Source organism: Camarhynchus parvulus, chromosome 1A (genome assembly GCF_901933205.1).
Source record: "Camarhynchus parvulus chromosome 1A, STF_HiC, whole genome shotgun sequence".
Lineage (NCBI taxonomy): Eukaryota > Metazoa > Chordata > Aves > Passeriformes > Thraupidae > Camarhynchus > Camarhynchus parvulus.
The window spans coordinates 28,530,486-28,544,961 of NC_044586.1; the positions used below are offsets into that span (position 1 = coordinate 28,530,486).

Consider the following 14,476-nt stretch of genomic DNA (forward strand, 5'->3'; position numbering starts at 1 on the left):
TTGGAGTGACCAAACTTGGAGACTTCAGAGAATCTCATCATTGCAATCCTGACAGCTGCTTTTAATTGCAGATAATGTGGCTGCATTTTAAAATAGAAAATTAGAGCAAGCAGTTACATCACTGCATTTACTGTATCTTTTTGCCAGATGAGGCAATTTGGGTTTTTTAAATTTTATACTGTCCAAGAATGTCTTAGAAAGTTAGCAAAACATATGAATATGCATAGAGTGACTCCAGATTCCACCCAAGGAAATTACAGCAGTTACACAGTCAGCATTTAGTCACGTATTTGCTTGCAGTCTGAACAGAGATAGAAAGAAGGAAAGCAGTGAAAGGAAACAGATAAGCCTAGGAAGGAAGAGGACAGCACCAGAGGTCCAAATCTCATTAAGGGAAAATCTGGCATTTTTTTTTCCTTCCACCAATTAATAACTAGTGCTGCAAATTTATTTAGTGGAAACTAAATATGCTACTGGTGTTTTGAGTTTATCTTCATCAATGTAGCCAGGTTTTGATTATATAGTACAGATACAGAATAAAGACACACAGAGCTAATACTTTAAATCCAAGGAGAGAAGTCCTTAAATTCTATGTTTTTGTCTCATTTGGGTTCAGCCCTCACTAAAGGTCTTCCACTTCTGTTCTGGTCCAAGTTCAACAAAACTTCAGAGGCATGGTTTGGTTCTATTTCAGTTTTGAGGACAAATACATACATGTATTTTATATATATTTGAGCCAGTTTGGTGTCAACTCAGTGCCCCACTAACTGCTCAAATCTCAAAGCTAACCATGTAGATTAAAAACCATTTCCTAGATTGCAGATCAATGGACCATAATAGTCAATCCTGCACATCGCTATCCTCAGACTTTTAGTCTTAAAAGCTTGTTCTGTCTGGTTCTGCAGATTGAGGGGCCATCAGTGGTCATCAGGCCACACTGGTAAGGACTGCTGAATTCAAGGTCACAAGTCCAAATCTGTGTGAACCAAGCTAAGCAACATCTCTTCTGACGTGCTATTCACTTTACATGTAGGTTATTCTGAGTCATAATCCCAGATTTTTATATTTATTAGTCACTTTTTAAAAGCTCATTTAAAAGTCACAAACCTTTTTAGAAACTGTACCAGAATAATGAATTTTTTAAAAAATGCTTTTGAGAGGATCCTTTATGCTAATTAGAGTCAAGCTGTATCCAAGCATGTGTGTAATTTGTTTTCTACAGACTAGTTTGTTTTCTGCTGATAATGAGAGGCCAAATGTGTTCTTAAAACTGGCACAAGCAGATTTAATGTATTAGGATTGTGCTGTTTTCAATTGTCTGCAGGACAGCATTCCAGCTTTAGGGACAAAAGAAAAAATAGGAGACTCTAGATTTGTTTATTAAAAGCACATCTAATTGGTTAAATCTCTCACAAAACCTCAGAAATTAGGAAGGGAAAAGAGAAACATACCTTGTATGCTTGTCTGTCAATTTTAGAAAGAAGAGCACAGAAAACATTTCTGTAAGTGATATGTCTCAAAAACAGCGGTAAAATGTAAGTCAGGGTGAGCCACACTGGGTGGCCTGAAGGCCAGATGAGGGTCTTGCAAACCATTGCTGTCCACTGCTGTCCCAGGCAGTAACCCCTTCCCTTCCTCCCTCTTCTCTTCCTCCTCACCCTGGCCCCCATTGCCCTCCCCTTTGCAGCCTTGCCCTCTGTAATGCTAACATCCAAATCTCCTGTGCCACTCACTGAAAACCTGGCTGGTGTCAAGGAGGGGAAGGGTTTGGGATAGAAAGTTTCCCCAAACTGTAGACCAAATCTTAGCATGATGAGCTGGATACTGGCAGGATTTGAGGGCACTTGGTGGTCACTTGGGAAGGGGTCTCACTCTTCAGGTGGCTTTTGCTACTAGAAAAATGATTCCTTATCCCTCCTAAAAAAGATGACAGGCAGGACTGAAGCACATCATCGAAAGGGATCAGCCCTTGGGCTGCTGTGTAATTGTTCCGATACTTTGTAACTTCCATTCATTTAAATAATAAAGACTTTAAATTCAATGCAGATCAAGGAGAGGAATTAATATAAAATATAGGTGGCACGTCATGAACTTCCTCAAAAGTAGTATTTTATTAAAAGGCACGTCCAGCACGTAGATGAAATATAACACAGAAAGTTCTAAAGCATCTTAAAACATAGGGTTTGAAGTGACTCTGTAGTGTCTATACATTTACATTTGTTTCCATAATAAAAATAAGTGTTTATTAGCAGTACTGCAATGAATTCTTAGTGCTTTTTACCATGATACAAACAATCTCTAGCAAAAAGTTGAATGAGAAATAGTTATAAAAAGGAAACAGGCATCCACTGCAAAACTTTAATATACATTTCATTTTAAAAATCTAGTGAATTGTAAAAAAAAGTGTAATTAATACTTTCAAAGTATGACTCAGTATTTCTCAGAATTTGTAGTCCTTTAAATATATGAATTAATGTAGTTCTCTATTTTTAAGTTTAATTTAAAGATTCTTTGAGGAGACAGATTAAATACTGCAAGCCTCTTATTATTTATTATTTATTCCAGACTTATTAAATTATTTTTTAAATGTAAAGCACCATTTTATTAATATGAGAACAAAGAAAATTCACTAATTAACCTGAAAATTAAACACAGGCAAATAAATAAAACTAAAGATTGAAGTCTGAAATCTTTTCACAAAACCAACTTACTTTACTTGCAAATTACAGCATATGAAATGGTTTTCTAATATTTTAGATAAAAGACTGGAAGGTTGCTTATGTTTAGGGGGAGAATAGCTATCACTTTTTGCAATCTTCTGTTGCTTTCCCTGGATTTGAACTGGACACACTCATATACGATATTTTGAAAGGTTCTTACTTTAAGGTTAGACTTCAGCAGCTGTCAATGACTCATGGAATGTTTTTCCAGATAGCCTCACAAGATATTTGCCACTGCTTATACCTTTCCCATGCATCCTGTTTGCAAACAAAAAATACTCTTCTATTAAAAATTCACTTCATCTATTTTGTTCCCTTTCAAAATGGAACCTGCCAGCCTGCAGGCTTGTGAAGCATCCTGCAGTAGGCACTGCATCCTCTATCAAGGGACTTAAAAGAAAGATAAATTTCCAGAAAGCTTCTCTCAAGCAGCTTCCCTCACAGAAAAACCACGTCTGAAGCATTCCAGCTCAGGAAGAAGCTGTGCCATATCCACTGCAATCTAGTTGGACAAGGATCTCACTTTCCTAACTTACTTCTTTCTCTTTTTAGCAGTGCAGCCAGTCAAAGGTATTTCCCTCATTGCAGCTTAAGTTCCTATCAATGTTATTTGTAGTATAAGCCACTTTTCACCCCATGCTGAGAAATTACAGAATGTTGAGTCCACTGTCCGCTTTACAGATGGATAAATTGCAGCTCAGTCTTTAATAACGCTATTCCTGCAAAAAATCAACCAGCTCAAAATCCCTTGAACAGTAAGAGTTGATCCGCAACTTATTCTGCCCTCCAGATGTGCCAAACAGGGTAAGAAAAAAGCAAATGTGTTGAAAAAGGTGTCCAGAGCAATCTCTCAAATTTGGAGATTCCCTCTGAGGCAGAGTGTGGGTACTCAGCCCAACAGATCCTATTTCAGGGCTGCAACCTGAAGACATACAGTTAAATTGTAACAAAGCATTTTGAACGGGGATTTTTGCCCTTTCAGCTACCACATTTACAGCTATTTTTCATAAAATCCTGTTATCAAGCCTGATCCAAATAACTTCAAAAGAAGAATTTGCACTGAGCTTTGTATCTTTCCCCATGTCTAACATTTACTATTTGTTAACTAATAACACACCAAGTTGCAAACCTCAGCTATGAAACATCAGTTACAGAACAGTTTGACTGGAATCGAAAGGATTTACTTACATAAAGCCTGCCCTCCAGTGAAACAGAAATCAAGACAGAAGCACTGAATTTGTTTGTTTGGTTTTTTTTAGTGTATTTTGTTCTTTGCAGCACTCACCACTGAACTTTTTCTGGATATTACCTGTTTGGAGTTTTTCCTACTAAATGCCAGCTCATTCCTTATGCTAATATAAATGTCTTTTGCTCCGGCATTATATTCCTCCTTAACACCATAAAAAGGAGTGGTATTATTTTGGTATTTCAGTTCCTGGAAAAATAATGGCTCCAATTCTGGAAGAAAACAAAATGAAACACAGGTGCAATCCCTTTTTAAAAATAGAATCTAAGTAGAATAGGATACACAATTTATCAGGCAGCTTAATCAGCATCATTTTGGTGATATATTTTTGTATTTCTATTGACTTTCTCAGAGGCACTGGATAATTTATAGCCCTGTAGATAACCTGATCAGTAAACACAGTTAATCCCTCTCCTGCTTAGTAACCCTGGCACCAGGACATACTGAGTTTGCCATAAGTTAATTTTTTTTTCTTAAAATTGAGCTATCTAGCCAGACTTTGTCTATGTGTGGATTCAAACTGTACTGATACTAGTTATTCCCCATGACCTTTAATCTCTACTAGTATACCTTTCAGCATTGCAGTCATCCAGGTGGTTAGTTATTTGATACACCTTGTGAGAAGTACTACCTCTCACAGGAGCTGCTGGCTTTTCCATGTCCTTTCCCTCCAGTCCCTTCTCAGACATGAAAGCCAGACAAGTAATTCCCTCCTCAGAAAGCAGAATATTTTCTTATCTTGTTCCTGGCAGCTGTGTTTCACGTAGTTTGTGCTCTCTAAGACAGGGGATAAGGACCAGTGATGGTCAGCACCTGAATCAAGTCTGCCTCCCCCTTCCTTTGACTGATACCCAGCCTATTGTAGAAATGACCCAATCTTAGCAATACTGTGGCAAATGGCCATGTTGTTGTAAACAGACCAGTTATGTGTCAGTGGAACATTCTTTCCAGGCATTTTCAGTCATGCTAATGGCTTAGCAAAATACTGAGACCTGCTGAATCTAATGCTAATAGAGAAGTGCTTTTCAGGAGCTAGGCTGAGATACCAAAGCAGCTTGTCATCCCCATTTCCTTTGTGTATACAGAACTAACCGGCTCAGACCTTTCAACTAACTTCTATTATTCTATTTAGAAATTTTTTGGTTTCGATAGTAAAACTTTCATTAATTTCTATATTTTTAAAATAAAATTTCTACTTTCAACAAAGTTTTTTACTGTTATTGAGAATTAGCAATGCAGTTTTTAGAACCTCTCAAGCCATTGTCTCCTCTAGCAGTAAATATGATACTTAAAATTATTTTAATGACTGCAAAGTTGGCAGAAATTTTATCTTACTTTATTTTAAATTACTCTTAGACATGATACCCATGTCTAAAGGTATCTCTTCCTATTTCCATTATGTGTTTTGGCTTAAGGAGAGCAAAGCCCTGATATCATTTGACTTACTTTCCACTAGAGCCCAAGATTATAGCCAAAGGAAAAATCAATAGGATTGTTATCAGGAATACAAGAAAAAGCTATTGAAAAGAGCATATAAATAAATAAAGTTTTTAAACAATCTTTAACAAGGTAATTTACCTGCAGGAACATTTTGCTAAAACATGAGAGTTGGCTAAGGTACAAAATCCACACAACCACAGAACTCTGTCCTCCATGTCAGATGTAGTTTCTGTTTTCTCAAGGTGATGAGACTTAGTCTCATTATAGAAGTAAATTCTTCATTATTGTAAAATACAAAAAAATCCTTTGCCCCCCATATTCTGATGAACAATTTTTTCTTCTTGCTAGTAATTTTATATTGTTTATCTAGAATGTGGTTACATAAAATATAATTAGGACAATAATGACAAGATCAGATCAAAATAAAATTACTTCTAATGCAATGAGCGCAGCTGCTTGGTTACATTCCCACTCTACCCATTCATCCTGTACTCAAACCATTTTCTGTCTCCAGTGATAATACTACCAGCAGGAAGATACCCACACAACTAAAATACTGCCCTAGTTTACACTTCTGCTAGGTTTAGTGCTAAACTAAATACTATCACCAATTCAATTTTCATCGTTCATCTTGCAATTTTGTTTATTTTGGTTGGCTTTTTTAAGCATCACCTTTTAGGATTGTAGGATTCTCAGATTTCCTTTAAGTAAAGTCATTTTCTAACATTCCAGGTATAAACTGGAAAATCTGAAACTCCAAGACTCAAAAAAGAAAAACCAAACCAACACATGGGGTGAAAAAAGGCTTAGGATTAAAGTCCTTATCATGATTTGACTCATGGGCATTGAACCTGTGAAACTGGCTTTGCTGCACACTCTGTACTAGCAATTCAAGATGATATATATCAGGTAGAAGTAATTTTTATAATCTGAAAGGCCCACAATTTAAAAGCTAGTGCTGCAAACAAGCTACAACATCCATAGGGTAAAGAAAAAAAAAGGCACTGAAATTTTTAAAAAATGTTTGAAGAACATGTCTGAAAATTTTATGTCTGAAAACTTCAGACATAAAAGACAAAAGTCTTCATGCAAGATCTTTGTACTGCTGAAATCTAATCATGTTCTATCATCAGACTTTTTGTACCAGAACAAGTAATTCCTCTGTGCTGCATTAGAAAGAAGCCAAGCTTTCTGCAAGCTAAACTGTGGTTTAGTTTTACTAGTGCAATGCATCAACCCTAGGACTGGCATCCTAACGAGGACAAGAACTGTGCTTTCATACTAAGAGGACTAGTTCCCCCTCCAGTCTGTTTAAAATATTGTTCACAGCTTTGAGCACACACTATAGTTACAGAGCCTACTTTTCCTCACAGGAACTGATGCAAATGGTACAAAGTCTAGGTCAATATGCTCAATGTTTGGTGACTTGATTCCACATCACAGTAACTCGATTAGTTACAAGAATCACCACCTTTCACTTTGCCAGCAGTCCTTGTCCTCAGCCTGCCATTTGCCCTTGTGCTTTGGAGAACTGTTGTTAAAAAAACCAGCAAGCTTCCCTGCATCTGCCCCTTGTTGTTCCTCAGAGCTTGGCTCTGCTGTGGGCTACACTTAGCCTGTGACTGCTCACACAGTCTGCCACCAGCAAGCCACAAATAATTTCTTATATTTGCAACACAGTAGTCTCATTACACCCCAAAGCTCTTCTCTTAGTCTACTTGCTCCAGCACTGGTATTCATTATGTGAAACCCCCAGGGATTTATTTTAAAGGTCCTCAGTAGAACGTGTTTACCACTGAGACCCCAAGTGTATCATCCTGGCTGAAAAGGCACAGTAGTAGCATGGTAACACAGCAGTAGATTAGAGGGTTTGTCACTGTGATGGAAGTTATTCCATATAGCAGTTCTCTCTCCACACGGTAAAGCTAGACAAGAACTGTAAGAAAAGATTCATCAAAATGAAAAGTGTTCCCAGGAACACAGTTTTTTGACAGGCTTTGCTCACAGGAAAAGCTCCTCAGCCTGAGGGTAGCAGATCTTAGCAAGACTGATGACAAGAACCATGTAGTTATGACACATACCCAGAATACAAGAGTTCTTTGGGCATGGCAACCAAAAGGTGGCTACCATATAATGTGAAAAACTTCCAAATACATCTTGGCAAGACGTGGGGAAAATTATACATAACAAAATATTTTGATTTGTTTTTCAGAAAAAAATCCTCCCATTTCTATACTAAAGCTTGAGTTTAAAATGGGGACAGAAAATTTGAGCCATGGAGGAGGAGAAACCCACCTTTTCCACAGAAAGAACAAGAACATATCAAGTATATGTCATATCAAGGAACCATCCACTCTGCCTCATGTTCTTGGGGCCTTCTATTTCTCAATGGCTCTGCTACTCATTTCTGCCAGCATGTTACAGACAGACAGAACTGACTGTATAACACTGTGAGTTTAGATGCAACAAATAAGCTGGCCAGGGCCCCAGAGTTTATGAGAAGGGACAGAACATCTTGAAAGTACAGCAGAGCAGTTAAGTCACAAGGAAAACAAGATTATTTTATGTTGTTTCTATTTCAGCCAGGGCAAAGCTAGATTACAGCAAGTCTTGACAACCCTCCTTGTTCAAGCACAGGTCTTGGCTTTAATCAACAAATAAGCTTGGGAAAGAATTAAAACTTTTAATTTGTTGACTAAGGGTGAGTCTATGTCCTTGTTTCTCTCTTACTGCTTTCCTATTTTTCTCATCCTGTGTGTTTCTTCTATTAAATACTTTACCTTTGGGCTGAAGAGTGGGTACTGAGGGTCTTAGTCCCCTCTTCCTGTTTGGAAGACTACTGAAACAGAAAAAGCAATGTCCTGTGCTAATACCCAACTACAGGAATTCAGCAGGCAGCCTCTAAGCCACTAATCTGAATGTAATCCAGCTATACTTTTGAGCAGCACCACAAAGGCAAAGCAGGGTTATTCATCCTCACTGATACATGTGCATTTATCTGAGTATTAGCTGGGAAATTATATAAGTTCTTATATAGGAGCACTCTTTCCTGAATGGTATCAAATCCATACATAAAAAGATTGGGAGATTATTGTGCACTTTGATTTACTTTATTGAGTAATCATCTGATAGCTACAATGGTGAATTGGAAGTTAAAAAATAAAATAAAATAAAATAAAATAAAATAAAATAAAATAAAATAAAATAAAATAAAATAAAATAAAATAAAGAAACAAAAAGAAAATTTAAAAAAGGAAGAAAAAGGAAAACCAACCCCTTTATAAAAAAGAATCCACATTGTATTTCCCCATATTTTGGGAAAAAGGCTGAAGAAAACATTCTACACTGTAGAAGACACATGCGACTGCTGATACCCATGTTTTGACATTGTAACTGCAAGTCTGAAGCATATAGTTCTAAAGCCTCAATCAAATGAGGCTTAATAATAATAGCATGGAGACATCACCACTGTGAAGATGTTAACATATTAAGGATTCTGGGATACCAATCTGGTATAATCAGCAATATACTGGGTTCCTGTGAAAGATGTGGCATTTCTTCTTAAGGTCAGCTTTCAGAGAACTTTGAAAAACAATGTTCTAGACTGATTACTTACAGTACTCCTTTGCTTGCAGAAAAGCAGGAAAGTAGTTCAATAAAAACTGAGTACATGATCATTTTTATGACTGGATTTGATTAGTTGCATAACTTTAGCAAGATTATCACAGTGTGTGATCTAGTTGAGCTTTTAGGATTATATGAACACCAGCACCAAATTAATCTTAGAATCAGACAACTGAGATACTTGTAAACTCTCATATGTCTCTGACCACTTATGAAGTCTCTCTCCGGTTCAGTAAGCATTTGATAGTTAGTGCAGCATTTTATTGACAAAGCAACACAATCCGGACAGATTCCTCGCTTCTCTCTCCTTGCAAGAATAGCATGCCATCTTGTTGAACCCCCAAGGATGCAAACTGGGATTATTTTACATAAAGTCTCCCTTTGTAGCATCTGAAATAAAACCCTTTCCCCCAGAACTGCCACTGTTTTGGTAGTGAATTACATGCTGAGTTGTACAACTGGTTACTCAGTTCTTTGGCTGATTTTAAGAATTGCATTCAAAAGTTACTCTGTGTTAGAGGCATTTAGAAAATATATTTATACCTGGTATTGATACTCTTTCAAGTACTCTTTTAGTCTTGTTGGTAATGGCAGCTCCCAGATCTGATTTGTGCTCTTGTTTATAGCTATTCTGCAGCGGTGTTGCAGAGATGGGGCAGATGTATAGAGGGGTTTGTTCAAGTAAAGATGAACTGTTCCATTTGAAGGTGTTTCAGTTCTATCCTTGCACATGAGAACATAGTACTCAATCAAATGCACAACGCTGTTGAACTGTTTAAGTCTAGATCTGACACAAGTGATAGAGTCCAGTCTAAACTTGCCATCTTGATATTCTATACGTAGATTTGTCGGTCCCGCTGACGTTTTTACTGATATAGTCAGTAGATACTCTGAGTGCGAACTATCCCTAACCAAAAAGGTCCCTTCAGGGGCATCCTGTAACCTTTCTTTGGCTTCAGCAACAGTCATGTTGCCCCAGTACCATCCTGTTAAAAGATGAGAAAAAGAAGGGATTTGTTTATTCCTGTTTGTTTTAAAAGCTGTTCTCTAGCTGATATACTTCTAGTCACCCATTTCTTTTGTTGTTTGAAAGCTAAAGTCCTGCAGGCACAGTAAATTTTTATTTGCTATTTAAATTCATTTGTTTTACAATGCATCTCGTTTTGACAGAGCTTTCCAGGTCACTTTTTATTAACCTATGTATGCATACACATGCACAAACTTTCCCGCAGCGTCCTGCGGGGCCGACACCGGAGCCGCCGACCCGGCGGGCCGCCCCTGAAGCGGCAGGGACGCGTTCCGCGGCTCCCCGCTGCTCTGCCGCCGGGGCCAGCGCCGCGTCCGCAAGGCACAGGCTGGCAGCCGGCAGAACGCCCGCTTTGGGGAACTCTCAGCAGGCTGCTGCTGAAATGAGCTTTCTCAAGCGATCGAAAGCTAAGGGATAAGAAAACAACTTCGGCGAGGTAGCTGCGGTCCTGGCGCGGCTGCGATGAAGACAAAAAGCCCTTCCCTCTTCCCGCAAGCAAGCCCCGCGTCCTGCGGGGACGGGCGAGCCGCCGCTACGCCGGCGAGGGGAGCGCAGGTACGCGGGGCCGAGGGGATGCGGCCGCCCCGGCCGGCGGCAGCGCCCGGCCCTCGCCCGGCCGCAGATCCTGGGCTGCCGCCGGGGCGCGGCGCTGCCGGCGCTTTCGCTTCGGCCGCCTCAGTCCGCGTAAGGTCGGAGTCGTCGCCGCCCCTCTCCGCCGCGGGAACGCGACCCCGCAGCGCCGGGCGGCGATAGCCAGGCGTCGCACCGCCGCCCGGTTCCCCTCGGCCCGGTGGGGATCCCCGCAGCGCCTCTCTGCCTCCCCCCGGACAGCGCCGCCGCCCCAGGCGCTTTCCCCTTCCCGGCCGCCCGGGCTTACCTGCCCGCCGCAGCTCCTCCATAGCCGCGGCCAGCTGCTCCGCCTCACGGCACTCCTCGGCAGCGGGCGCCGCCGCCCCGGGGCGCCCCCAGCGCTCCCCGGAGCTCTCCGCGCTCTCCAGGGACTCGGCGGAGCGCAGGGTCATGGGCGGCGGCGGCGGGCGCGGCCCCGCTCGCCCGCAGGTCGGGGGATGCCGGCAGGAGAGGGCTCCGCTTCGCCGCCGCGGGGCTCAGCGCCGCGCTGGGTGCATGGTCCCGGCCCCCGGCCCGGGCGCCGCCTGCGAGCGGAGAGAGCGTGGTTAGCGGCGAGCCCCGCGAGAGGCGCTCCCGACGCAGAGCGTGTTTCTGGCGATCCCGCTTCGGAACTTCCCAGCATCCAGAGGAGGGACACGAGGCGAGAGATCACCTCCCGGCGGAGCGGGGGAGGGATATCTCCTCCCCCCCGCCGCCCAGCCTGTCCTCGGCTCCTCTCCGCCGGGGACTCGGCGGAGGCGGTGTCCCGAGACGGTGGTCTCGTTTTGTCGCAAGAGCGAACCCGCTGATGCCCCACTCCCTCGGCTGGGGCAGGCGAGCCCGGCCGGCAGCTCTGGGACTTTTGGGGAGGGAGGAGGTCGTGGGGGAGAGCCAAGCACGTAAAGGTATGGGAGAGGAGGGGTAACCAGCGGGGCAGTGGTCCCAGTGGTCCCCGGCGCTGCCCGGGTTCCACACTGCGGTGCGTACGGACGCCTTCTAGTAAGGTCATTCGCGAAGTCGTACCTGTAGGAACGCGAACAGAAGCCCGGCGTGGGCCATGCTCCTGGGATGGGAGACCTCCTCTCGGGCAGCGGAGTACCCGAGAAGCTGCGGAGCGAGTGCGCCGGCAGCGCCGGCTCCGGGGGCTCGCCGGCCGCTTGGGAACGGAAGGGGCAGCGCGGTGGAGGACGCGCTATAATTAGCGCGAGGCAGGAAATATGCTTTTCCCGCTCCATTAAATGCTGATACTAGGAAGGAAAAGAAAAATCTTTCCTCTTGGCCGAAGCTAACGAGAGGGACAAAAAGAGAGTCTTCTCTCCTGGGTGCGGCGACGGCCACATCAGGAGCGACACAAAGCCGGGCAGTACGAGAGAGGGAGAGCCTAGCTGGCTTGGCTGGAGTGGAGGGACGGGGCTCACGGGAAGACCGGGAGCCCCCCCCGCCGGTGCTTGCGAACCGGGCAGTCTCTGCCTGCGGGTGCGCAGCAGCCGCCAGGTGAGGGGGTTATGCTGAGGTGGTTCCTCCCCTAACAAGTTCCGCGGCGGAGCTCAGAAACTTTTCCAAATTAAACTGTAGCGGCAACTGGTAGGGTGTTCTGACGGGTTTCTACCCCAACATATGTAGGCAGACGCGCGGGAACCCCTCGACAAAGCCCATCCCCTCCTTCCCCCGAGCAGAAGCTCCCGCCGCCGGCCCGGTGGCCGGGCGCAGGTGCGCCTGTCACCGGCAGAGGCTGCGGGCGCGGGGCCGACGGGTGCAGGTGGGAGCAGCCCTGCCAGCGGTGTCCGGGCGCGACCCCTTGTGAAAGGGAAGCTCCGGGAGCGCCTAGCCGCGAAGCGCCGCCGCCACGGGAGTCCGCTGGGGACGGAAGGCTGGCGAGGCGGTGGCGGCTGGCTGCAGCCGGGCGTCCCCCGGCCGAGGCGAGGAGAGCCGGAGCAGCCTGCCGCCGGCTGCGGGGAGCCTCCAACCCGGCGGTCGGCAGCGCCGTACCGGGAGCGGGGCGGCGGGCTGCCGGCTCTCGAAGCGACGCACGGCATCGGGCGGAGGGGGGCGACGACAAGGGGACTCACCCGGGCTCGGCGGGACGGGGCTGGGGCCGCCGCTGCCGCCTGGAGGTGGGGCGGTCAGGTTGTTCTGGCTCCCGGCGGCGTCGGGGGCCCGAGGGGACACGGCACCCACCGCCGGTGAGAAGCGTCGCGGCTGTGCTGGGACGGACAGAGGCTGCCGGAGGAAGATGGTGCTCCTGGGGAAACAACACCCTCCTCTCCCCCGCCTCTCCCCGGCGCGGGCGGTCTGCTCGCCTTTGATTGCGAGGCGAGGGCATCCTGCCCCCGCCGCTCCCCCCTCCCGGGATGGTTACATACAAAGGCTGCTTTCCAGGAACTTTCCAGGAACCGCATCATGTGACAGGACCCGCTCCGGCGCCTCCGCCGCGATCGCGGCCAGCCGGGGCCGACGCACCGAGCCGCCGCCCCTGTCACGCCGGGGCAGCGGCCGCCGAACGCTGCCCCGCGGCCCCCCCGCCTCCTCCTCCTGCGCCCGCGGAGCCGCGGGCGACGCGCAGGTCAGTGCCCGGGGCTGCGGGGGACCGGGCCGGCGGGGCCGTGCGGGCCGCCCCGCTGGGCGCGGCGGGACCCCGGAGGGAACGGGGCGAGCGCGGCCGCGCGTCCCCGGGGCCGGAGGGGCGAGGGGCGCCCGGCCTGCCCGGCACCGGCAGCCGCGGGCACCTGAGCGCGGCGGCGGGGCCCGCCCGCAGGCCGGGAGCGCGTCAGGGGCCGGTGCCAGGAGCTCCCTGCCAGGGACTTGCGGCGGCCGAAGCTCCTGGGACACCCCACCCTGGTCTCCACCCCCTTCACCCTCCGGCGCTAAATACCTCGTTGCTACAAACAGCCATTGCCCGCCGATGCGCGCGCCGACTTCCTCCCCCTCCCCCCCCTTCTTTTAATTATTATTCTTTTTTTTTTAATAACCACGAAGCTGTTTTTCAGCGTAAAGATGGTAGATTGCGCCCTGGGTGCTGCTCGGTAACCAGCCACCTTTCGCCGCTGCCCCGGCGGCCCCGAGCCGACTTTAGAAAGAGACACACACAGGGAAAAAAAAAAGAAAAAAAAAGGAAAGAAAAGAGGGAAAACAAACAAAGCAAAAGTAGCCGTAATAGTCTCACCCCAGCCCTTGGCTGCAGGTCAGGGCTCCTTGCAAATTGTACGGGGGTATCTGGGAGGGAGAATTGATGGCAGAAGGATTAAGGGGTGTCTTTTTAAAGATTTCAGGAAGGAAGCCCAAACCTATAGCATAATAAAAGATAGTATCTTTAAAAACCGGGGCGGGAGGGGCGAGGGAGCCTTTGTTATCAGAGGGGTAAATGAATATGTATTAGGCTGCACTGTCTGGCTGAGGGAGCGGAGCAGCTCCTCTGAACAGAGAAAGCTCCCAGACTGAGACGCTGCCTTGGGTCGCACTCCCCAGTAACGTCTGAAATGCAAAGTTTCTTAAAAAAAAAAATATAAGGACTGAGGAAGGATTACAAATCCTGATGGATTTTGTAACAGTTATTGCTTATAATTCTTAAGCATCAGAGGATAAGAGAATTAATAATTATCTTAAAAATTAAGTTCTGTATTTAGTGATTAAGTAAATTCATCTGAGAAAAAAAAATCTACTTTGTTAAGTGAAATATTGGCCAGTATGATTTCATCTGTTTGTAATGCCTGGGTGCTTTTGAATTTAATTTATTCAGTTTATGAAAAAAAGGTAGTTTTAATCACTGGCAGCAGCACAGATTTAAAATGAGGTCTGAGGAACAAACACGGG

The 14,476-nt window shown here is 45.6% G+C and overlaps 1 protein-coding gene across 4 annotated transcripts; it reads right to left on the reverse strand.

Annotated features, from left to right (window-relative positions):
• Positions 1-5,235: 5,235 nt before the first annotated feature.
• On the reverse strand, positions 5,236-13,559 carry SOCS2 (suppressor of cytokine signaling 2). Of its 4 annotated transcripts, XM_030959569.1 has the most exons (4): positions 12,736-13,010; positions 11,690-11,913; positions 10,935-11,211; positions 5,236-10,016 (listed from the first exon to the last, which is right to left on the reverse strand). In XM_030959569.1, the coding sequence occupies exons 3-4, from the start codon at positions 11,077-11,079 to the stop codon at positions 9,568-9,570; spliced, it is 594 nt and encodes a 197-aa protein (XP_030815429.1). In that variant the 5' UTR covers positions 11,080-11,211; positions 11,690-11,913; positions 12,736-13,010; the 3' UTR covers positions 5,236-9,567. The 4 variants fall into 4 exon arrangements, with proteins under 4 accessions (XP_030815429.1, XP_030815431.1, XP_030815428.1 ...); XM_030959571.1 differs by lacking the exon at positions 11,690-11,913; XM_030959568.1 differs by lacking the exon at positions 5,236-10,016 and adding an exon at positions 13,539-13,559 and having other exon boundaries at positions 11,076-11,913; positions 12,736-12,886.
• Between the last annotated feature and the right edge of the window lie 917 nt (positions 13,560-14,476).